The sequence below is a fragment of the Streptopelia decaocto genome, assembly GCF_964273445.1.
Source record: "Streptopelia decaocto genome assembly, contig: HAP1_SCAFFOLD_628, whole genome shotgun sequence".
Lineage (NCBI taxonomy): Eukaryota > Metazoa > Chordata > Aves > Columbiformes > Columbidae > Streptopelia > Streptopelia decaocto.
In genome coordinates this window covers 7,579-31,414 of record NW_028116036.1, presented here as the reverse complement: position 1 = coordinate 31,414, position 23,836 = coordinate 7,579, and the positions used below count along the sequence as shown (strand labels likewise).

Genomic DNA, 23,836 nt, shown 5'->3' with positions numbered 1-23,836 from the left:
GGGGGTGAGGGTTGCTTGGGGGGGGTTTATTTGGGGGGGGTCAAGGGATATTTAGGGAGGACACCCCCCAAAAATACAATAGGGAGAATGGGTTAATTGGTAAAATATAACGATTTAATTAATTGATGAGATAAAAGGCCACGGGAGATTCGACACCCCCCTGTGTGTCCCGTGGGGGTGACAATGGTGGCGTCCACATATTGGGGGGGAATTTGGGGTCGACCACCCGAGGGGGCCATGGGGGGGAAGGTTGGGGTCTGGACCCCCCCCAAGGAGGCCATGGGGCTGTCCGGGGGGGTATTTTGGGGTTATTCGGGGTTTTTGGGGTATTTTGGGTTGCCCCCCCAGACGAGGGAGATGGTACCTCCCACTGGCATTGAGTGCCAGCGGGTTGAACCACTAGTTTAGGGTTTTTGGGGGGATTTGGGGGGTATTTTGGGGCTATTTTGGGCTATTTCGGGGAGGTTTTTTGGGATTTTGGGGTTTTTGGGGGTGTATTGGGGGTTTTCCGGGGTGTTTTTTGGGGTTTCTGGGGTGTTTTGGCCCCCCCGCGCTCAGACGAAGCTGATCTTGGTGCCCTGGGCGTTGAGCGCCAGCACATTGAGCCGCTGGTTTGGGGGTATTTTGGGGTTATTGGGGGGTATTTTGGGGGGTTTTGGGGGTTATTTGGGAGGGGGATTGGGGGTATTTTGGGGGTTTGGGGGCTATTCTGGGGGTCTTAGGGGGTGTTTCGGGGTGTCACCCCCAGACAAAGGAGATGGTACATCCCACTGGCATTGAGTGCCAGGGGGTTGAACCACTGACTTAGGGTTTTTGGGGGGGGTTTGGGGGGTATTTCGGGGTTGTTTTTGGGGTTTTGGGGGGTGTTTTTTGGGGTTTCCGGGGTGTTTTGGGGCCCCCTCCCTCACACGAAGCTGATCTTGGTGCCCTGGGCGTTGAGCGCCAGCACGTTGAGCCGCTGGTACTCGTCGATGGCGTCGCGCAGCTGCGCGGGGGTGAAGCCGCGGGCGCCGCAGCGCTGGGTGGCGACCGAGACGGGAACCGCGGCCCCCCGGGCCCCCCCAGCTCCCGCAGCAGCGCGAAGATGGCGTCCGAGGGGCGCTGCGGCCTGCGGGACGGGGGGGACATGGGGGGTCATTGGGGGACATGGAGGGCAGGGGGACATGGGGGGACATGGGGTCAGGGGGACATGGGGGGCAGAGGGGATATGGGGGGATATGGGGGGACATGGGGTCGGGGGGGGTCAGGTGTTCGGGGGGGACATGGGCATGGGGGGACATGGGATTGGGGGGGGCATGGAGGTCAGGAGGGGTCATGGGGGACATGGGGGTCAGGGGGGGACATGGGGTCATGGGGGGACATGGGGGTCGGGGGGGACATGGGGTCATGGGGGGACATGGGGGACATGGGGGGCGGGGGAGTCATGGGGGGACATGGGGGTCAGGGGGGGAACACATGGGGGACATGGGGACACGGGGGACATGGGGGGACCCCCCCCCCAACCCACAGTGACCCCAGGAACAAGGGGACAAGTTTGGGGGTCCCCCCACTTCCTGGCTGTCCCATCCCCCCGCTGTCCCCCGTCCCCCCCATTGTGCCCTGTCCCCCCCCATCCCCTGTCCCCCCACATTGTCCCCTATCCCCCCATTCTCCCCCATTCCCCCATTGTCCCCTGTCCCCCATTGCCCCCTTTCCCCCCCATTGTCCCCGGTCCCCCCATTGTCCCCCCATTGTCCCCACTGTCCCCTGTCCCTGACCGGCTCTGCTGGCCCCAGTCCCCCATTGTCCCCATTGTCCCCATTGTCCCCGGTCCCCCCATTGTCCCCCCATTGTCCCCACTGTCCCCTGACCGGCTCTGCTGGCCGCGCTCGCCGCGCAGCGAGTCCCGGGACAGCTCCATCAGCCTCATGGCCTCGTTCACGTCCTCCTTCTCCACCTCGTCCCCGAGCCGCAGCCGGGCCTGGGGGGCGGAGTCAGAGCGGCCCTGGCCCCGCCCACAACCCACCGGGCCCCGCCTCCTTTTCGCAGCCCCGCCCAGAAATCACCGGCCTGATCCCCGCCCACAACACGCCCCGGCCACGCCTCCAAACAGTCGCCCCGCCCCAGTTTCTCAGCCCCGCCCCTCGTTTCTCGGCCCCGCCCCTCGTTTCTCGGCCCCGCCCCTCGTTTCTCGGCCCCGCCCCTGTTTCTCAGCCCCTGTCCCCATATCCCCGTGTTCCCCGTGTCCCCCACACCCACCAGACCCCTGTCCCCCATGCCCCCCATGTCCCATATCCCCCCCATGTCCCCCGTCCCCCCATATCTCCCTGTCCCCCATGTCCCCCTCCCATATCTCCATGTCCCTCTATGTCCCCATGTCCCCCTGTCTCCATATCCCCCATGTCCCCATATCCCCATATCCCCCCCGTCCCCCTGTCCCCCCATTGCCCCTATACCCCCATATCCCCATTGTCCCATATCCCCCCATATCCCCCCCATGTCCCATGTCCCCCCCATGTCCCCATATCCCCGGTGTCCCCATATCCCCCCATGTCCCCATATCCCCCCATGTCCCCATATCCCCCATGTCCCCATATCCTCCCATGTCCCCATATCCCCATGTCCCCATATCCCCCATTCCCCCCATTGTCCCCATGTCCCCCATTCCCCCCATTGTCCCCATGTCCCATGTCCCACCAGGGCGGTGGTGAGGCGCAGCACGTCCCCCCCATGTCCCCATGTCCCAATGTCCCCCCCCATGTCCCCCATTCCCCCCATTGTCCCCATTGTCCCCATGTCCCCCCCATGTCCCCATGTCCCATGCCCCCTGTCCCACCAGCGCGGTGGCAGGCGCAGCACGTCCCCGCCATGTCCCCATGTCCCATGTCCCCATGTCCCCCCCATGTCCCCCCATGTCCCCCATTCCCCCCATTGTCCCCATGTCCCATGTCCCCCCATGTCCCCATGTCCCCTGTCCCACCAGGGCCATGGCGAGGCGCAGCACGTCCCCCCCATGTCCCCATGTCCCATGTCCCCCCCCATGTCCCCATGTCCCATGTCCCATGTCCCCATGTCCCCCCATGTCCCCCATTCCCCCCATGTCCCCCCCATGTCCCCATGTCCCATCAGCGCGGTGGCAGGCGCAGCACGTCCCCCTGTCCCCATTGTCCCCATGTCCCCCCATGTCCCCATATCCCCCCATTGTCCCCATGTCCCCCCATGTCCCCATGTCCCCCCATTGTCCCCAGTGTCCCCATTGTCCCCATGTCCCACCAGCGCGGTGGCGAGGCGCAGCACGTCCCCCCCATGTCCCCATGTCCCCAGTGTCCCCATTGTCCCCATTGTCCCCATGTCCCACCAGGGCGGTGGCGAGGCGCAGCACGTCCCCCCCATGTCCCATGTCCCCATGTCCCCATGTCCCCATGTCCCACCAGGGCCGTGGCGAGGCGCAGCAGGCTGAGCAGGGTCCTTGCGGAGGTGAAGGCGCCCCCCCCCGCCCCCTCCCGCCGCAGCTCCACGTAGGCGGCCGTCAGGTACTCGGCCAGCGCGGGGGGGACCAGCGGCTGCCGGCGCCGGCACGTGGAGATGTAGCGGCTGCGGGACAGGACGGGGGACATGGGGACAGGGGACATGGGGGGATATGGGATATGGGATATGGGATATGGGGATATAGAGGGATATGGGATATGGGGACATGGGACATGGGAATATAGGGACATGGTGATAGGGGACATGGGGACAGACAGGGGGGATAGGGGGGCATGGGGACATGGGGACAGGGGGATATGGGACATGGGGATATGGGGACAGGGGACATGGGGACAGGGGATATGGGGATATGGGACATGGGGACATGGGACAGGGGGGATATGGGGATATTGGGACATGGGGGGATATGGGGACATGGGGACATGGGGGGATATGGGGACAGGGGGACATGGGGACAGGGGACATGGGATATGGGGACAGGGGGATATGGGACATGGGGGATATGGGGACATGGGGACAGGGGGACATGGGGGGATATGGGATATGGGGACATGGGGATAGGGGTCATGGGGAATATGGGGGATATGGGGACATGGGGACGTGGGGGATATGGGGACAGGGGACACAGGGGACACAAGGGGAACAGGGGGGCATGGGGACATGGGATATGGGGACATGGGGGACATAGGGACATGGGACATGGGGGGGATATGGGGGACATGGGGGGATATGGGGATAGGGGTCATGGGGAATATGGGGGATGTGGGGACATGGGACATGGGACAGGGGACATGGGGATATGGGGAATATGGAACATGGGACAGGGGGACATGGGGGGATATGGGATATGGGGACATGGGGATGTGGGGGGACATGGGGACGTGGGGGGACATGGGGACACAAGGGGAACAGGGGGGCATGGGGATATGGGACATGGGGACATGGGGGATATTGGGACAGGGGGGACATAGGGACATGGGACATGGGGGGAGATGGGGACAGGGGGACATGGGGGATATGGGGCAGGGGACATGGGGGGACATGGGGATATGGGGGGACACGGGGACAGGGGACGTGGGAGGAGATGGGAGACATGGGGGACATGGGGACATGGGCACAGGGGGATATGGGGGGAGATGGGAACAGGGGGACATGGGGATGTGGGACAGGGGGGACATGGGGACATGGTGACATGGTGACATGGGATATGGGGACAGGGGGATATGGGGACAGGGTGACACGGGGACAGGGTGACACGGGGACAGGGGGACAGGGGGACAGGGGACAGGGGGACAGGGGGACAGGGGGACAGGGGGACAGGGGGACAGGGTGACGCGGTCCTACCGCATGAGGCGCATGTCGAGCGGGCGCGCGGCGCCGGGCGGCTGCCGGTTGTGCTGGTGCACGTACGTGATGTGCTGGGCCAGCCTGGGGACACGGGGGGACACGGGGGACACGGGGGACACGGGGGGACACGGGGGGACACGGGGGTCAGGGGGGACACGGGGGACACGGGGGTCAGGGGGGACACGGGGGTCAGGGGGGACACGGGGGACACGGGGGTCAGGGGGGCACACAGACCCCCATGGCCCCCCATTATTCCTCACCACAGGTCGTTATCCTGCTCCAGTTGATCCAGTAGCACCCAGAGCCCCCCAGTTCCCCCCCATATCTCACCCCAGGTCATTATCCCAGTCCAGCTGCACCCAGAGCCCCCATTGCCCCATAGCACCCCATTGCCCCATAGCACCCCATTGCCCAGAGACCCCCATTGCCCCATAGCACCCCATTGCCCCCACATCCCCCCATCCCCCATTTACCCCCATTGCCCCCATATCCCCCCATCCCCCATTTACCCCCATTGCCCCCACATCCCCCCATTCCCCATTTACCCCCATTGCCCCATATCCCCCCATCCCCATTTACCCCATTCCACCCCATTGCCCCCATATCCCCCCATTGCCCCCTATACCCCCCATATCTCACCATAGGTCACTGTCTCTATCCAGCCACTCCAGCAGCACCCAGACCCCCCAAGTTCACCCCATATCCCCCCAGTTCACCCCATAGCCCCCCATATCTCCCTCACCTGAGGTCGTTGTCCCGGTCGGGGGTGTCGGGCAGCACCCAGAGCCCCCCAGTTCACCCCATAGCCCCCCAGTTCACCCCATATCCCCCCAGTTCACCCCATAGCCCCCCATAGCTCCCTCACCTGAGGTCGTTGTTGCGGTCGGGGGTGTCGGGCAGCACCCAGAGTCCCCCATACCCCCCATTGCCCCATAGCCCCCCATTGCCCCATAGCCCCCCATTGCTCCCCATATCTCACTTCAGGTCATTATCCTGGTCCAGCAGCATCCAGAGCCCCCATTGCCCCCATACCCCCATATTGCCCCCATAGCCCATTTACCCTATTCCCCCCCATTGCCTCCTGTTCCCCCATTCCCCCCATATCCCCCCATTGCCCCCATAGCCCCCATTGCCCATTCCCCTTGTATCCCCCCATTGCCCCATATCCCCCCATTGCCCCCTATACCCCCCATATCTCACCATAGGTCACTGTCTCTATCCAGCCACTCCAGCAGCACCCAGAGCCCCCCCAGTTCACCCCATATCCCCCCAGTTCACCCCATATCCCCCCATCGCTCCCTCACCTGAGGTCGTTGTCACGGTTGGGGGTGTCGGGCAGCACCCATATCCCCCCAGTTCACCCCATATCCCCCCATAGCTCCCTCACCTGAGGTCATTGTCCCTATCAGGGGTGTCAGGCAGCACCCAGAGCCCCCCAGTTCACCCATAGCCCCCCAAGTTCACCCCATAACCCCCCATTGCCCCCATATCTCCCTCACCTGAGGTCGTTGTCCCGGTCGGGGGTGTCGGGCAGCACCCAGAGCCCCCCAGTTCACCCCATATCCCCCCATATCTCCCTCACCTGAGGTCATTGTCCCTATCAGGGGTGTCGGGCAGCACCCAGAGCCCCCCATAGCCCCCCATATCTCCCTCACCTGAGGTCGTTGTCCCTATCAGGGGTGTCGGGCAGCACCCAGAGCAGGTCGAAGCGGGACAGCAGCGCCGGGGCAGCTGCGCGTTGTGCTCGAGGCTGCGCCGCGGGTCGTAGCGCCCCATAGACCCATAGACCCACTGCCCCATAGACCCATAGCCCCCCAGTTCACCCCATAGCCCCCCATATCTCCCTCACCTGAGGTCGTTGTCCCGGTCGGGGGTGTCGGGCAGCACCCAGAGCCCCCCAGTTCACCCCATAGCCCCCCCAAGTTCACCCCATATCGCCCCATAGATGTCTCACCTGACGTCACTGTCGTGATTGGGCGTGTCGGGCAGCACCCAGAGCCCCCCGGTTCACCCCATAGCCCCCCATATCTCCCTCACCTGAGGTCATTGTCCCTATCAGGGGTGTCGGGCAGCACCCAGAGCCCCCCAGTTCACCCCATAGCCCCCCATATCTCCCTCACCTGAGGTCATTGTCCCTATCAGGGGTGTCGGGCAGCACCCAGAGCCCCCCAGTTCACCCCATAGCCCCCCAGTTCACCCCATATCCCCCCAGTTCACCCCATAGCCCCCCAGTTCACCCCATATCCCCCCATATCTCCCTCACCTGAGGTCGTTGTCCCTATCAGGGGTGTCGGGCAGCACCCAGAGCAGGTCGAAGCGGGACAGCAGCGCCGGGGGCAGCTGCGCGTTGTGCTCGAGGCTGCGCCGCGGGTCGTAGCGGCCGCGCGCCGGGTTGGCGGCCGCCAGGACGGCGCAGCGCGCGTTGAGCGTGGCCAGCACGCCCGCCTTGGCCACCGAGACGCTCTGCTGCTCCATGGCCTCGTGGATGGCCACGCGGTCGCCCTCGGGCATCTTGTCGAACTCGTCGATGCAGCAGACGCCGCGGTCGGCCAGCACCAGCGCCCCCCCCTCCAGCGCCAGCTCCCCCGTGGCCGCGTCGCGCAGCACGGCCGCCGTCAGCCCCGCGCCCGACGAGCCGCGCCCCGTCGTGTACTGGCCTATGGGGAGATGGGGGGAGATGGGGGGTAAGGGGGTGATGGGGGAGATGGGGGGGAGGGTGAGGGGGTGTGGGGTGATGGGGTAATGGGGATGTGGGGGTGATGGGAGTAATGGGGGGAATAGGGGATGTGGGGGGTGAGGGGGGGAATGGGGACATGGGGGTGATGGGGGGTAACAGGGGGAATGGGGGTGATGGGGGTGATGGGGGATGTGGGGGTGATGGGGATGTGGGGGTGATGGGGGGAATGGGGGTGATGGGGGGAATGGGGGTGATGGGGATGTGGGGGTGATGGGGGGAATGGGGGTGATGGGGGGAATGGGGGTGATGGGGGATGTGGGGGTGATGGGGGATGTGGGGGTGATGGGGATGTGGGGGTGATGGGGGATATGGGGTGATGGGGGATATGGGGGTGATGGGGGATATGGGGGTGTGGGGGGTGATGGGGATGTGGGGGGTGATGGGGGATGTGGGGGTGATGGGGGGAATGGGGGGTGATGGGGATGTGGGGGTGATGGGGGATGTGGGGGTGATGGGGATGTGGGGTGATGGGGGGTGATGGGGGAATGGGGGTGATGTGGGGTGATGGGGGTGCCCCCGACTCACTGCGCGGGGCCAGGCGCTCGATGTACGACAGGAGCTGCGATTGGGCCCCATATCCCCCCATGGGGCGGTGGGGGGGATGTGTGGGGTGATGGGGGGATGTGGGGATGTGGGGGGATGTGGGGGTGATGGGGGATGTGGGCGGTGATGGGGGATGTGGGGGTGATGGGGATGTGGGGGGTGATGGGGGGATTGGGGGTGATGGGGGTGATGGGGGGAATGGGGGTGATGGGGATGTGAGGGTGATGGGGGATGTGGGGGTGATGGGGGATGTGGGGGTGATGGGGGGAAAGGGGATGTGGGGGTGATGGGGATGTGGGGGTGATGGGGATGTGGGGGTGATGGGGATGTGGGGGGTGATGGGGGGAATGGGGGTGATGGGGGATGTGGGGGAATGGGATGTGGGGGTGATGGGGATGTGGGGGTGATGGGGGATGTGGGGGTGATGGGGGTGATGGGGGGAATGGGGGTGATGGGGATGTGGGGGTGATGGGGGGTGTGTGGGGTGATGGGGATGTGGGGGGTGATGGGGGGACATGGGGGGACATGGGGTGCCCCACACTCACTGCGCGGGGCCAGGCGCTCGATGTACGACAGGAGCTGGGATTGGGCCCCATATCCCCCCATGGGGCGGTGGGGGGGATGTGTGGGGTGACGGGGGGTTATGGGGGGATGTGGGGGATGTGGGGTGATGGGGGGTGATGGGGGTGCCCCCGACTCACTGCGCGGGGCCAGGCGGTCGATGTACGACAGGAGCTGGGATTGGGCCCCATATCCCCCCATGGGGCGGTGGGGGGATGTGTGGGGCGGTGTGTGGGGTGACGGGGGGTTATGGGGGGATGTGGGGGGATGTGGGGTGATGGGGGGATGTGGGGTGATGGGGGGACGTGGGGTGCCCCACACTCACTGCGCGGGGCCAGGCGGTCGATGTACGACAGGAGCTGCGATTTGGCCACCCCGGGGTCGCCCAGCAGACACATGTTGATGTTCCCTGGGGGGAAAGGGGGGAGAGAGGGGGGGGGTGAGAAAGGGGAGGGGGTGGGAAAGGGATGAATGGGAAGAGGGGGGATCAATGGGAAAAAAGGGGTGAATGGGAAATGAATGGGAAAAGGGTGAATGGGAAAAGGGTGAATGGGAAAGGGGGTGAATGGGAAAAGGGTGAATGGGAAAGGGGGTGAATGGAAAAGGGGGGGGATGGGAAAAGGGGGGGGATGGGAAAAGGGGGGGGATGGGAAAAGGGGGGGGATGGGAAAAGGGGGGGGATGGGAAAAGGGGGGGGATGGGAAAAGGGGGGGGATGGGAAATGAATGGGAAAAGGGTGAATGGGAAAAGGGTGAATGGGAAATGAATGGGAAAAGGGGGGATGGAAAAGGGGGAGGATGGGAAAAGGGGAGGATGGGAAAAGGGGAGGATGGGAAAAGGGGTGAATGGGAAAAGGGGGTGAATGGGAAAAGGGGGGGGATGGGAAAAGGGGGGGGATGGGAAAAGGGGGGGGATGGGAAAAGGGGGGGGATGGGAAAAGGGGGTGAATGGGAGGGGGGATTCAAGGGGAGGGTCCCTAAGGGGGGTCCCAAAGGGGGCTTAAGGGGGGGTTCAAGGGGGAGGGTACCAAGGCGGGTGTCCCAAAGTGGGGGTCAAGGGGGGGTCACAAGGAGGGGGGGATTAAGAAGGGGGAGAGATCAAGAGGTGGGGGGGATATCAAGAAGGGGAGGGGGATATCAAGAAGGGGGGGTCCCAAAGTGGGGGTCAAGGGGGGGTACCAAGGGGGGGGTTCAACGGGGAGGGTCCCAAAGCGGGGTTAAGTGGTGGGGGGGTTCAAGGGGGGGTCCCGGGGGGGGTCCCTCACCGCGGATCCTCATGCCGCGGGGGCTGCGCTCCACGCCCCCCACCAGCAGCAGCAGCAGCGCCTTCTTCACATCCTGCAGCCCATAGAGCTCGGGGGCGATGGAGCCCGCCAGCTTCTCGTAGAAATCCTCCTCTGCAAACAGGGAATGGGGGGCGCTGGGACCCCCCCGGACCCCCCCAGACCCCCCGGGGAACCCCCAGACACCCCAAGGAACCCCCAGACCTATGGGACCCCCCAGACCCCCTGCAGCCCATAGAGCTCGGGGGCGATGGAGCCCGCCAGCTTCTCGTAGAAATCCTCCTCTGCAAACAGGGAATGGGGCGCTGGGACCCCCCGGACCCCCCAGGGACCCCCCAGGGAACCCCCAGACCCCCTGGGACCCCCCTCAGACCCCCCCACGGAACCCCCAGAACCCTGGGACCCCCCCCAGGGATCACCCAGACCTATGGGACCCCCCCAGACCCCCTGGGACCCCCCCGGATCCCTGGGACCCCCCCCAGACCCCCGGGGAACCCCCAGACCCCCCAGACCACCAGGGACCCCCCAAGACCCCCCAAACCCCTGGGACCCCCCAGATCCCCAGGACCCCCCCAGATCCCTGGGACCCCCCCCAGATCCCCGGGACCCCCCCCAGACCCCCTGGGACCCCCCCCAGACCACTCAGGGAACCCCCAGACCTATGGGACCCCCCCAGATCCCCTGGAACCCCCAGACCACTCAGGGAACCCCCAGACCTATGGGACCCCCCCAGACACGTGGGACCCCCAGACCCCCAGGACCCCCTAATGTGACCCCCAGACCCCCTAGGACCCCCCAGGACCCCTATGGGGCCCCCACACCCCCTGGACACCCCCAGGACCCTTATGGGGCCCCCAGACCCCCCAGATCCCCTGGACCCCCCAGGACCCCTATGGGACCCCCAGGACCATCCCAAACCCCCTGGGACCCTCTATGGGATCCCCAGACACCCCCAGACCCCCCAAGATCCCCCCAGGACCCCCTATGGGACCCCCAGACCCCCCTGGACACCCCAGGACCCTTATGGGACCCCCCAGGATCCCCCCAGAACCCCTATGGGACCCCAGACCCCCCAAGATCCCCCCAGGACCCCCTATGGGACCCCCAGACCCCCAATGGGACCCCTATGGGACCCCCAGACCCCCCCTGGACCCCCCCAGGATCCCCCAGAACCCCCTATGGGACCCCCAGACCCCCCAATGGGACCCCCAGACCCCCCAAGATCCCCCCAGGACCCCCTATGGGACCCCCAGACCCCCCAGGGACCTCCAGGACCCTGAGGGACCTCCATGACCATCCCAGACCCCCTGGGACCCTCTATGTGACCCCCAGACCCCCCCAAGCCCCCCCGCCCCCCCCACCTGTGATGCTCCGGAGCTCTTCCTCGCTCAGCTCCGCCCCCTCCCCATCATCTTCCTCGCCCTTGCTCATCTTCACCACGCAATGCGCCTCCAGGTACGTCTCCGATAGCAACCCCTGGGGGGGCAATGGGGGGTCGGGGGGTTTTGGGGTGCATGGGGGGGGGGGGGGGGGGTTTGGGGTGCATGGGGGGGGTTGGGGGTGCATGGGGGGTTTTGGGGGTGCATGGGGGGGGATTTGGGGGTGCATGGGGGGGGGATTTGGGGGGCAGGTTTGAGCCTCCAGGTTCATCTCTGATAACAGCCCCTGGGGGGCAGCAATGGGGGTCAGGGGGGAGTTTGGGGTGCACGGGGGGGTTTTGGGGTGCATGGGGGGGGTGGTTTGGGGGGGCAGATTTGAGCCTCCAGGTTCATCTCTGATAGCAGCCCCTGGTGGGGGGGGCAAAAATGGGGGGGTTGGGGGGGTTTGGGGTGCAGGGGGGCATCAATGGGGGGGGGGGTCAGGGGGGAACAATGGGGGGTCATGGGGGGTTTTGGGGTGCAGGGGGGCAACAATGGGGGGGTCATGGGGGGTTTTGGGGTGCAGGGGGGGCGACAATGGGGGGTCGGGGGGGGGGTTTGGGCTGCAGGGGGGGCAACAATGGGGCACGGGGTGGGTTTTGCGGTGCATGGGGGTGCAGGGGGGTTTTGGGGACCCCCCCCCCCCCGTACCTGCGCCCCCTGCTGGAAGCCGGGGAGGAGCAGTGGGAGGAAGACGCCACCCCTGGGGGCGGGGGGGTGATGGGGCGGATTGGGGGGGGGGGGGTTTGGGGTGCACAGGGGGGGTGTTGGGGTACAGGGGGGGTATTGGGGTGCAGGGGGTTTTGGGGACCCCGTACCTGCGCCCCCTGCTGGAAGCCGGGGCGGAGCAGTGGGAGGAAGACGCTGAGGGGGGTTTGGGTGCAATGGGGCAGGTTGGGAGGGGTATTGGGGTACAGGGGGGTTTTGGGGTGCAGGGGTTTTGGGGACCCCCCATTACCTGCGCCCCCTGCTGGAAGCCGGGGCGGAGCAGTGGGAGGAAGACGCTGAGGGGGGTTTGGGGTGCAATGGGGCAGGTTGGGAGGGGTATTGGGGTACAGGGGGGTTTTGGGGTGCAATGGGTTTTGGGGACCCCCCCATTACCTGCGCCCCCTGCTGGAAGCCGGGCTGGAGCAGACGCTGGGGGGGGTTTGGAGTACAATGGGGCGGGTCGGGGGGGTATTGGGGTGCACAGGGGGGGTGTTGGGGTACAGGGGGGGTTTTGGGGTGCAGGGGGTTTTGGGGACCCCGTACCTGCGCCCCCTGCTGGAAGCCGGGCCGCAGCAGCGGCAGGAAGACGCCGGTGACGCTGACGTGGTCCCCGGGCTGCGCCAGCCGCGTGTTCTCCCCGTGGGCGGCCACCAGGATGGAGCGCGGGAGGTGGCCCGGGGGGACCTGGTCGCTCTGGGGGACACGGGGACGTTGGGGACAATGGGGACGTTGGGGACAATGGGGACAGTGGGGACAATGGGGACGTTGGGGACAACGGGGACAGTGGGGACATTGGGGACAGTGGGGACAGTGGGGACAATGGGGACAATGGGGACAATGGGGACAGTGGGGACAATGGGGACGTTGGGGACATTGGGGACATTGGGGACGTTGGGGACGTTGGGGACGTTGGGGACGTTGGGGACAACGGGGACGTTGGGGACGTTGGGGACAACGGGGACGTTGGGGGCAATGGGGACGTTGGGGGCAATGGGGACGTTGGGGACATTGGGGGCAATGGGGACAGTGGGGACATTGGGGGCAATGGGGACAATGGGGGACCTGGTCGCTCTGGGGGACAACGGGGACGTTGGGGGCAATGGGGACACTGGGGACAATGGGGACAGTGGGGACATTGGGGGCAATGGGGACAATGGGGACATTGGGGGCAATGGGGACATTGGGGGCAATGGGGGACCTGGTCGCTCTGGGGGACAACAGGGACGTTGGGGACATTGGGGACAGTGGGGGCAATGGGGACAGTGGGGGCAATGGGGACAGTGGGGGCAATGGGGGAGCTGGTCGCTCTAGGGGACAACGGGGACGTTGGGGACATTGGGGACAGTGGGGACATTTGGGACATTGGGGGCAATGGGGACATTTGGGACATTGGGGACATTGGGGGCAATGGGGGACAATGGGGGCATTGGGGGCAACGGGGACAATGGGGACATTGGGGGAGCTGGTCACTCTGGGGGACATGGGGACATTGGGGGCAATGGGGACATTGGGGGCAATGGGGACAGTGGGGGCAATGGGGGGACCTGGTCGCTCTGGGGGACAACAGGGACAATGGGGACATTGGGGGCAATGGGGACATTTGGGACATTGGGGACATTGGGGGCAATGGGGACATTGGGGGCAATGGGGGGACATGGGGACAATGATGGCATTTGGGACATTGGGGGACCTGGTCACTCTGGGGGGGCAATGGGGACAATGGGGGGACATGGGGACATTGGGGGGACATGGGGACATTGGGGGCAACGGGGACAATGGGGGGACATGGGGACATTGGGGACAATGGTGGCATTTGGGACATACTTTGGGGACCCCACCCCCCCATACTTTGGGGTGCCCCCCCCACATTTTCGGGGTGCCCCCCCCCAACTCACGTGCTCCTGCAGGCGCAGGTCCTGGCGCCGCGTGAAGCGGCAGCCGCGGCTCTGGGGTCCATGTGTCCCCCCCCATACTTTGGGGTGCCCCCCCATACTTTGGGGTGCCCCCCCCCATATTTCGGGGTGCCCCCCCCCCACTCACGTGCTCCTGCAGGCATCCGCGGCTCTGGGGTCCATGTGCCCCCCCCAATACTTTGGGGACCCCACACCCCCATACTTTGGGGACCCCCCCCGATATTTTTGGGGTGCCCCCCCATATTTTGGGGTACCCCCCCCCCCACTCACGTGCTCCTGCAGGCGCAGCTCCTGGCGCCGCGTGAAGCGGCAGCCGCGGCTCTGGGGTCCATGTGCCCCCCCCCATACTTTGGGGACCCCACCCCCCCATACTTTGGGGTGCCCCCCCCCATTTTTGGGGTGCCCCCCCCCACTCACGTGCTCCTGCAGGCGCAGGTCCTGGCGCCGCGTGAAGCGGCAGCCGCGGCTCTGGGGTCCATGTGCCCCCCCCCATACTTTGGGGACCCCACCCCCCATACTTTGGGGTGCCCCCCCTCATTTTCGGGGTGCCCCCCCCCCCACTCACGTGCTCCTGCAGGCATCCGCGGCTCTGGGGTCCATGTGCCCCCCCCAATACTTTGGGGACCCCACACCCCCATACTTTGGGGACCCCCCCCGATATTTTTGGGGTGCCCCCCCATATTTTGGGGTACCCCCCCCCCCACTCACGTGCTCCTGCAGGCGCAGCTCCTGGCGCCGCATGAAGCGGCAGCCGCGGCTCTGGGGTCCATGTGCCCCCCCCCATACTTTGGGGACCCCACACCCCCATACTTTGGGGACCCCACCCCGATATTTTTGGGGTGCCCCCCCATATTTTGGGGTACCCCCCCCCCCACTCACGTGCTCCTGCAGGCATCCGCGGCTCTGGGGTCCATGTGCCCCCCCCAATACTTTGGGGACCCCACACCCCCATACTTTGGGGACCCCCCCCGATATTTTTGGGGTGCCCCCCCATATTTTGGGGTACCCCCCCCCACTCACGTGCTCCTGCAGGCGCAGGTCCTGGCGCCGCGTGAAGCGGCAGCCGCGGCTCTGGGGTCCATGTGCCCCCCCCCCATACTTTGGGGACCCCACCCCCCCATACTTTGGGGTGCCCCCCCATTTTTGGGGTGCCCCCCCACTCACGTGCTCCTGCAGGCGCAGGTCCTGGCGCCGCGTGAAGCGGCAGCCGCGGCTCTGGGGTCCATGTGCCCCCCCCCCATACTTTGGGGACCCCACCCCCCCATACTTTGGGGTGCCCCCCCCCATTTTCGGGGTGCCCCCCCCCCACTCACGTGCTCCTGCAGGCGCAGGTCCTGGCGCCGCGTGAAGCGGCAGCCGCGGCTCTGGGGTCCATGTGCCCCCCCCCCATACTTTGGGGACCCCACCCCCCCATACTTTGGGGTGCCCCCCCCATTTTTGGGGTACCCCCCCCCCACTCACGTGCTCCTGCAGGCGCAGGTCCTGGCGCCGCGTGAAGCGGCAGCCGCGGCTCTGCAGGTGCAGCCGCCCCCCCGCGCGGTTCGTGCGGCACTCGGCGCTGGGACACGACAGCAGCGGCGTGAACGTGGGCGCCTGGATCTGGGGGGGGGGGGGGACATGGGATGGGGGGGTCAGGGGGGGACCCCAAAACCCACCCTTGGGCTCCCCAAGGCACGCCCAGATTCCCTAACCCCCCCCAGTTCCCCAAATGCCCCCCATACCCCCACCGGGGTCCTCAAGACCCCCCCAGGCTCCCTAACCCCCCCCCAGTCCCCAAAACCCCCTGTGACCCCCAAGACCCCCCCCCCAGAGTCCCCAAGACCCTCCCAGGTTCCCAAACCCCCCCTGGGGTCCTCAAGACCCCCCCAGGGTCCCCAAGACACCCCCAGGTTCCCAAACCCCCCCCCCCCCCGTCCTCCAAACCCCCCCCAGTCCCCCCAAAACCCCCCCAGGGTCCTCAAGACACCCCCAGGTTCCCAAATACCCCCAAGTCCCCCCCAAAACCCCACCTGGGGTCCCCAAACCCCCCCTGGGGTCCCCAAACCCCCCCAGGGTCCCCAAGACCCTCCCTGGGTCCCTAACCCCCCCCCAGTCCCCAAAACCCCCTGTGACCCCCAAGACCCTCCCAGGGGTCCACAAGACCCCCCCCAGTCCCCCAACCCCCCCCCCCAGTCCCACCTAAAACCCCCCCAGGGTCCTCAAGACACCCCCAGGTTCCCAAACCGCCCCCCGTCCCTCCAACCCCCCGACAAGGGTCCTCAAGACCCCCCCTGGGTCCTCAAGACACCCCCAGGTTCCCAAACCCCCCCCAGTGCCCCCCAAAACCCCCCCAGGGTCCCCAACCCCCCCCCAGGGTCCCCAAGACCCCCTAGGTCCCCAAAATCCCCTGTCCCCCCCAAAACCCCCCTGGGATCCCCAAGACCCCCCCCCCAGTTTCCCAAACCCCCCCCGGTTCCCCCCAAACCCCCTCCAGGGGGTCCCCAAAACCCCTTATGGGTCACCTGAGGACATGGGGACAGCACGGGGCGGGGGGGACACCAGGGATCCCCAAACCCCTTATGGGTCACCTGAGGTCATGGGCTCCCCAAACCCCCCCTGGGGGTCCCCAAAACCCCTTATAGGTCACCTGGGGTCATGGGACACTGGGGATTCCCCCAACCCCTTAGGGGTCATCTGAGGTCACGTGACACCGGGGATTCCCCCAACCCCTTAGGGGTCATCTGAGGTCATGAGACCCTGGGGATTCCCCCAACCCCTTAGGGGTCATCTGAGGTCACGTGACACCGGGGATCCCCCCAACCCCTTAGGGGTCACCTGGGGACATCATGGGGGACACAAGGAGGACACCAGGGATCCCCCAACCCCTTACGGGTCACCTGAGGCCATGGGGACATCACAGGGGACACAATGGGGACAAGGGCTCCCCAAACCCCCCCCGGGGGTCCCCAACCCGCCCCCCCCCGCGTCACTGACGGGCTGGTAGGTCTCGGCGCCGCACTGGTCGCAGGTGTAGGTGGCCACCAGCATCATGGGCTGCACGTCGGTGACGCGGGTGACGACGCCGCGCACGGTCACCAGCTTCCCGATGCTGTCGGCGCGCACCTCGCGGATCACGCGCGGCTTGCACGACGAGGGGGGGCGGAAGTACAGCTCGCTGGGGGGGGGACACGGGGGGTCAGGGGGGGTCAGGGGGGGACAGGGATTGGGGGAGGGTGATGCATGGGGGGGCGCGATGGGGGGGTGATGGGGGGGACGATGACGCATGGGGAGGGGCACGGTGCGGGGGGACACGATATGGGTGGGGGGGGACTTGATATTTGAGGGGGAATGCGATATGGGGGGGGGGACGCAATGCGGGGGGACAATGACACGTGGGGAGGGGCACGGTGGTGGGGGCGACACGATATGGGGGGGACGCCATATTGGGGGGGGACTTGATATTGGGGGGACAATAACACATGGGGAGGGACACGGTGGGGGGGTGACGCAATATCGGAGGGGGACGCGATATTGGGGGGACAATGACACATGGGGAGGGGCATGGTGGGGGGGGTGACGCGATATGGGGGGGGGCGCGATATTGGGGTCGGGGACGCGATATTGGGGGGGACAATGACACATGGGGGGGGTGCAGGGGGAGGGACTTGATATTGGGGGGGGACGTGATATGGGGGGGGGAGAACGCGATATTTGGGGGGGGGACAACGCGATACGGGGGGACAATGACACATGGGGAGGGGCACGGTGGGGGGGGACGTGATATGGGGGGACTCAATATTGGGGGGGCACAATATTGGGGGGGGGGCAATGACACATGGGGAGAGGCACGGTGCGGGGGGGGGGTGGCGCGATATTGGGGGGGACATGATATTGGGGGGGAGGACTCGATATTTGGGGGGTGACACGATATTGGGGGGCGGACGCGATATGGGGGGGGGACGCGATATGGGGGGACAATGACACATGGGGAGGGGCGCAGTGGGGGGGGCGACATGATATGGGGGGACGCGATATTGGGGGGGGACGCGATATTGGGGGGGGGACGCGATATTGGGGGGACAATGACACATGGGGAGGGGCACAGGGGGGGACTCGATATTGGGGGGGGCGCAATATTGGGGGGGGCGCATGATATGGGGGGAGGACGCGATATGGGGGGAGGACGTGATATGGGGGGAGGGCGCGATATGGGGGGGGGCGCGATATGGGGGGGGGCGCGATATGGGGGGGGGGCGCGATATGGGGGGGGGGCGCGATATGGGGGGGGGGCGCGATATTGGGGGGACAATGACACATGGGGAGGGGCACGGGGGGGGCAACACGATATGGGGGGGGACTCGATATCGGGGGGGGCATGATATGGGGGGGGAACATGATATGGGGGGGGAACATGATATGGGGGGGGAACATGATATGGGGGGGACACAAAGAGGACAAGGGGGGGACACGGGGGTCACAAAGGGGACAAGGGGGGGCCACTCACAAGCGGCGCAGCAGCTCGGGGGGGTACTGGTTCTGGGGGGCCCGGGGCTCCCCCCCCTGGCGCCCGCGCTGCTCCAGCAGCAGCCGGTGCTCGATGTAAACGTCCAGCGCGTCCTTGGGGGGCACCTGGGGACGCGGGGACACCACGGGGACATTGGGGACCCCCCGGACCCCCAGGGGTCACCTGGGGACATTGGGGAACCCCCAGACCCCCAGGGGTCACCTGGGGACACTGGGACATCATGGGGACATTGGGGACCCCCCAGGCCCCCAGGGGTCACCTGGGGACATTGGGGAACCCCCAGACCCCCAGGGGTCACCTGGGGACACGGGGACATTGGGGACACTGGGGACCCCCAGGGGTCACCTGGGGACATTGGGGAACCCCTCAGAGCCCCAGGGGTCACCTGGGGACACTGGGACATCATGGGGACATTGGGGACCCCTTATGGGTCACCTGAGGACACAGGGACATCATGGGGGGGCCATTGGGGATCCCCCCAACCCCAGACCCCTTATGGGTCACCTGGGGACATGGGGACATCATGGGGAGACATGGGGACATTGGGGACCCCCTGGACCCCTTATGGGTCACCTGGGGACATGGGGAGACAGGGGGACATTGAGGACCCCCTGGATGCCCTATGGGTCACCTGAGGACATGGGGACATCATGGGGGGGCATCGTTACACTGGGGACCCCCTGGACCCCTTATGTGTCACCCGTGGACACCGGGGCCACCCCGTGGCGCCCCGGGGGGGTCCCCGAACCCTCCCCCCCCCGCTGACCTGCGTGTCGCGGAGCAGCGGCAGCAGCTCGTGGGCGGCGTCGGCGAAGACGCGGCCGTAGCGCCGCGCGTTGTCGCAGGCGGCCTGCGCCAGCTCGGGGGCGTCCTCGGCCACGTCGTCCAGCGCCACGCGCAGCGCCACGCGCTCGCGCCGCGCCACCGCCCGCTGGGGACAACGGAGAGGGGCTGGGGACGTCGCGCCGAGCGCGGGGACACCAAACATGGGCCATGAACCCGCCATGGGGACACCAAACCAGCCATGGGGACACCAAACCAGCCATGGGGACACCAAACACGGGCCACAAACCAGCCATGGGGACACCAAACTGGGCTTGGGGACACCAAACCAGCCATGGGGACACCAAACCAGCCATGGGGACACCAAACCAGCCATGGGGACACCAAACACGGGCCACAAACCCGCCATGGGGACACCAAACCAGCCATGGGGACACCAAACACGGGCCACAGACCCGCCATGGGGACACCAAACTGGGCTTGGGGACACCAAACCAGCCATGGGGACACCAAACTGGGCTTGGGGACACCAAACTGGGCTTGGGGACACCAAACTGGGCTTGGGGACACCAAACTGGGCTTGGGGACATCGCACTGAGCGCGGGGACACCAAACACGGACCCCAAACCCACCATGGGGACACCAAACTGGGCTTGGGGACACCAAACCCACCATGGGGACACCAAACACAGGCCACAGACCCACCATGGGGACACCAAACCAGCCATGGGGACACCAAACATGGACCACAAACCCGCCATGGGGACACCAAACCCGCCATGGGGACACCAAACACGGGCCACAGACCCGCCATGGGGACACCAAACCAGCCATGGGGACACCAAACCCGCCATGGGGACACCAAACACGGGCCACAGACCCGCCATGGGGACACCAAACCCGCCATGGGGACACCAAACACGGGCCACAAACCCGCCATGGGGACACCAAACCGGGCTTGGGGACACCAAACTGGGCTTGGGGACATCGCACTGAGCGCGGGGACACCAAACACGGACCCCAAACCCACCATGGGGACACCGCAAAGGGGTTGGGGACATTGTGCCGAGCGCAGGGACACCAAACATGGACCACAAACCCGCCATGGGGACACCAAACTGGGTTTGGGGACACCAAACCAGCCATGGGGACACCAGACACGGGCCACAGACCCGCCATGGGGACACCAAACCAGGCTTGGGGACACCAAACATGGACCACAAACCCGCCATGGGGACACCAAACCAGCCATGGGGACACCAAACCAGCCATGGGGACACCAAACTGGGCTTGGGGACATCGCACTGAGCGCGGGGACACCAAACACGGGCCACAAACCCACCATGGGGACACCAAACATGGACCACAAACCAGCCATGGGGACACCAGACATGGACCACAAACCTGCCATGGGGACACCAAACCAGCCATGGGGACACCAAACCGAGCTTGGGGACACCAAACATGGACCACAAACCCGCCATGGGGACACCAAACCAGGCTTGGGGACACCAAACTGGGCTTGGGGACACCAAACCCGCCATGGGGACACCAAACACGGGCCACAAACCCGCCATGGGGACACCAAACCGGGCTTGGGGACACCAAACCGGGCTTGGGGACATCACACTGAGCGCGGGGACACCAAACACGGGCCACAGACCCGCCATGGGGACACCAAACCAGCCATGGGGACACCAAACACGGGCCACAAACCCGCCATGGGGACACCAAACTGGGCTTGGGGACACCAAACTGGGCTTGGGGACACCAAACTGGGCTTGGGGACACCAAACCCGCCATGGGGACACCAAACCAGCCATGGGGACACCAAACCGGGCTTGGGGACACCAAACTGGGCTTGGGGACACCAAACTGGGCTTGGGGACACCAAACTGGGCTTGGGGACACCAAACTGGGCTTGGGGACACCAAACTGGGCTTGGGGACACCAAACCGGGCTTGGGGACACCAAACCGGGCTTGGGGACATCGCACTGAGCGCGGGGACACCAAACACGGGCCACAGACCCGCCATGGGGACACCAAACCAGCCATGGGGACACCAAACCAGCCATGGGGACACCAAACATGGACCACAAACCCGCCATGGGGACACCAAACTGGGCTTGGGGACACCAAACACGGGCCACAAACCCACCATGGGGACACCGCAAAGGGGTTGGGGACATTGTGCCGAGCGCAGGGACACCAAACATGGACCACAAACCAGCCATGGGGACACCAAACTGGGTTTGGGGACATCAAACTGAGCGTGGGGACATCAAACATGGACCACAAACCCGCCATGGGGACACCAAACCGGGCTTGGGGACACCAAACCCGCCATGGGGACACCAGACATGGACCACAAACCAGCCATGGGGACACCAAACCGGGCTTGGGGACACCAAACTGGGCTTGGGGACACCAAACCGGGCTTGGGGACACCAAACACGGGCCACAGACCCACCATGGGGACACCAAACCGGGCTTGGGGACACCAAACCAGCCATGGGGACACCAAACTGGGCTTGGGGACACCAAACACGGGCCACAAACCCGCCATGGGGACACCAAACCGGGCTTGGGGACACCAAACATGGACCACAAACCAGCCATGGGGACACCAAACCAGCCATGGGGACACCAAACTGGGCTTGGGGACACCAAACTGGGCTTGGGGACATCGCACTGAGCGCAGGGACACCAAACACGGGCCACAAACCCACCATGGGGACACCAAACCAGCCATGGGGACACCAAACATGGACCACAAACCCAGCTTGGGGACACCAAACTGGGCTTGGGGACACCAAACACGGGCCACAGACCCGCCATGGGGACACCAAACCAGCCATGGGGACACCAAACCGAGCTTGGGGACACCGAACACGGACCACAAACCCAGCTTGGGGACACCAAACTGGGCTTGGGGACACCAAACACGGACCCCAAACCCACCATGGGGACACCAGACAGGGGTTGGGGACACCAAAGTGGCCACATGCTCCTGGTGAGCCAGAGTGGTCTGGGGACATGGGCCAGGGCTTGGGGACATCAAACTCAGCTTGGGGACACCAAACACAGACCCCAAACCCACCACGGGGACACCAAAACGGGGACCCCAAAGCAGCCCCAGGGTCACTGAACCGGCCATGGGGACCCCAAACCGGCCATGGGGACCCCAAACCGGCCATGGGGACCCCAAAACGGGGACCCCAAACCAGCCCCGGGGTCACTGAACCGGCCATGGGGACCCCAAACCGGCCACAGGGTCACCGAACTGGGGACCCCAAACCAGCCATGGGGACCCCGAACCGGCCATGGGGACCCCAAACCGGAGACCCCAAACCAGCCCCGGGGTCACTGAACCAGCCATGGGGACCCCAAACCGGCCATGGGGACCCCAAACCGGAGACCCCAAACCAGCCCCGGGGTCACTGAACTGGCCATGGGGACCCCAAACCGGCCACAGGGTCACCGAACTGGGGACCCCAAACCAGCCATGGGGACCCCGAACCGGCCATGGGGACCCCGAACCGAGGACCCCAAAGCAGCCCCGGGGACCCCGAACCCACCATGGGGACCCCGAACCGACCCCGGGGACCCCAAACCGGCCATGGGGACCCCAAACCGGAGACCCCAAAGCAGCCCCGGGGACCCCAAACCGGCCATGGGGACCCCAAACCGAGGACCCCAAAGCAGCCCCGGGGACCCCGAACCAGCCATGGGGACCCCAAACCAGAGACCCCAAAGCAGCCCCGGGGACCCCGAACCGGCCATGGGGACCCCAAACCGAGGACCCCAAAGCAGCCCCGGGGACCCCAAACCGGCCATGGGGACCCCAAACCGACCCCGGGGACCCCAAACCGAGGACCCCAAAGCAGCCCCGGGGACCCCAAACCGACCCCGGGGACCCCAAACCGAGGACCCCAAACCAGCCATGGGGACCCCAAACCGGCCATGGGGACCCCAAACCAGCCATGGGGACCCCGAACCAGCCATGGGGACCCCGAACCAGCCTCGGGGACCCCGAACCGGCCATGGGGACCCCGAACCCGCCATGGGGACCCCGAACCCGCCATGGGGACCCCGAACCGACCCCGGGGACCCCAAACCGGAGACCCCAAAGCAGCCCCGAGGACCCCGAACCCGCCATGGGGACCCCGAACCGACCCCGGTGACCCCGAACCGGCCATGGGGACCCCGAACCGGGGACCCCGACCCGGCGCCGCTCCCGCCGCTCTCACCAGCAGCTCCCGGTACGGAAACTCTTTGCTGCCGTCGGGGCCATCGCGGTAAAATTCCTGCAGGAACCGCTTCGCCTTCTCTGCGGAGAGAACGGGGGGTCGGGCCCGGTTCCCGTTACCCGGTTCCCGTTACCCGGTTCCCGTTACCCGTTCCCCGGTTCCGAACCTTTCTCAGCGGTGTAATCGAGCGGCGCCATCGCGGGGTCCCGGCCGGTTCGGCTCCGTTCGGTTCCGTTCGGTCCGTTCGGTTCCCGCCGCCTCTCCCGGTTCCCGCCGCCGCCGCCGCAAGTGGCGCGAAAACCCGCCGCCACGTGACCGCCG

General features: G+C 66.1%; 1 protein-coding gene across 1 annotated transcript; it reads right to left on the bottom strand.

Annotated features, from left to right (window-relative positions):
• Nucleotides 1–93: 93 nt before the first annotated feature.
• On the bottom strand, nt 94–23,821 carry MCM7 (minichromosome maintenance complex component 7). Its single transcript, XM_082077050.1, is given in 16 exon segments — nt 94–1,062; nt 1,065–1,108; nt 1,851–1,960; nt 3,411–3,573; nt 4,813–4,896; nt 7,079–7,472; nt 8,982–9,065; nt 9,921–10,052; nt 11,300–11,414; nt 12,608–12,757; nt 15,439–15,576; nt 16,951–17,131; nt 18,461–18,585; nt 19,248–19,412; nt 23,516–23,595; nt 23,682–23,821. Coding segments are annotated over 16 exon segments (2,154 nt in total). The 5' UTR covers nt 23,713–23,821; the 3' UTR covers nt 94–904.
• Between the last annotated feature and the right edge of the window lie 15 nt (nt 23,822–23,836).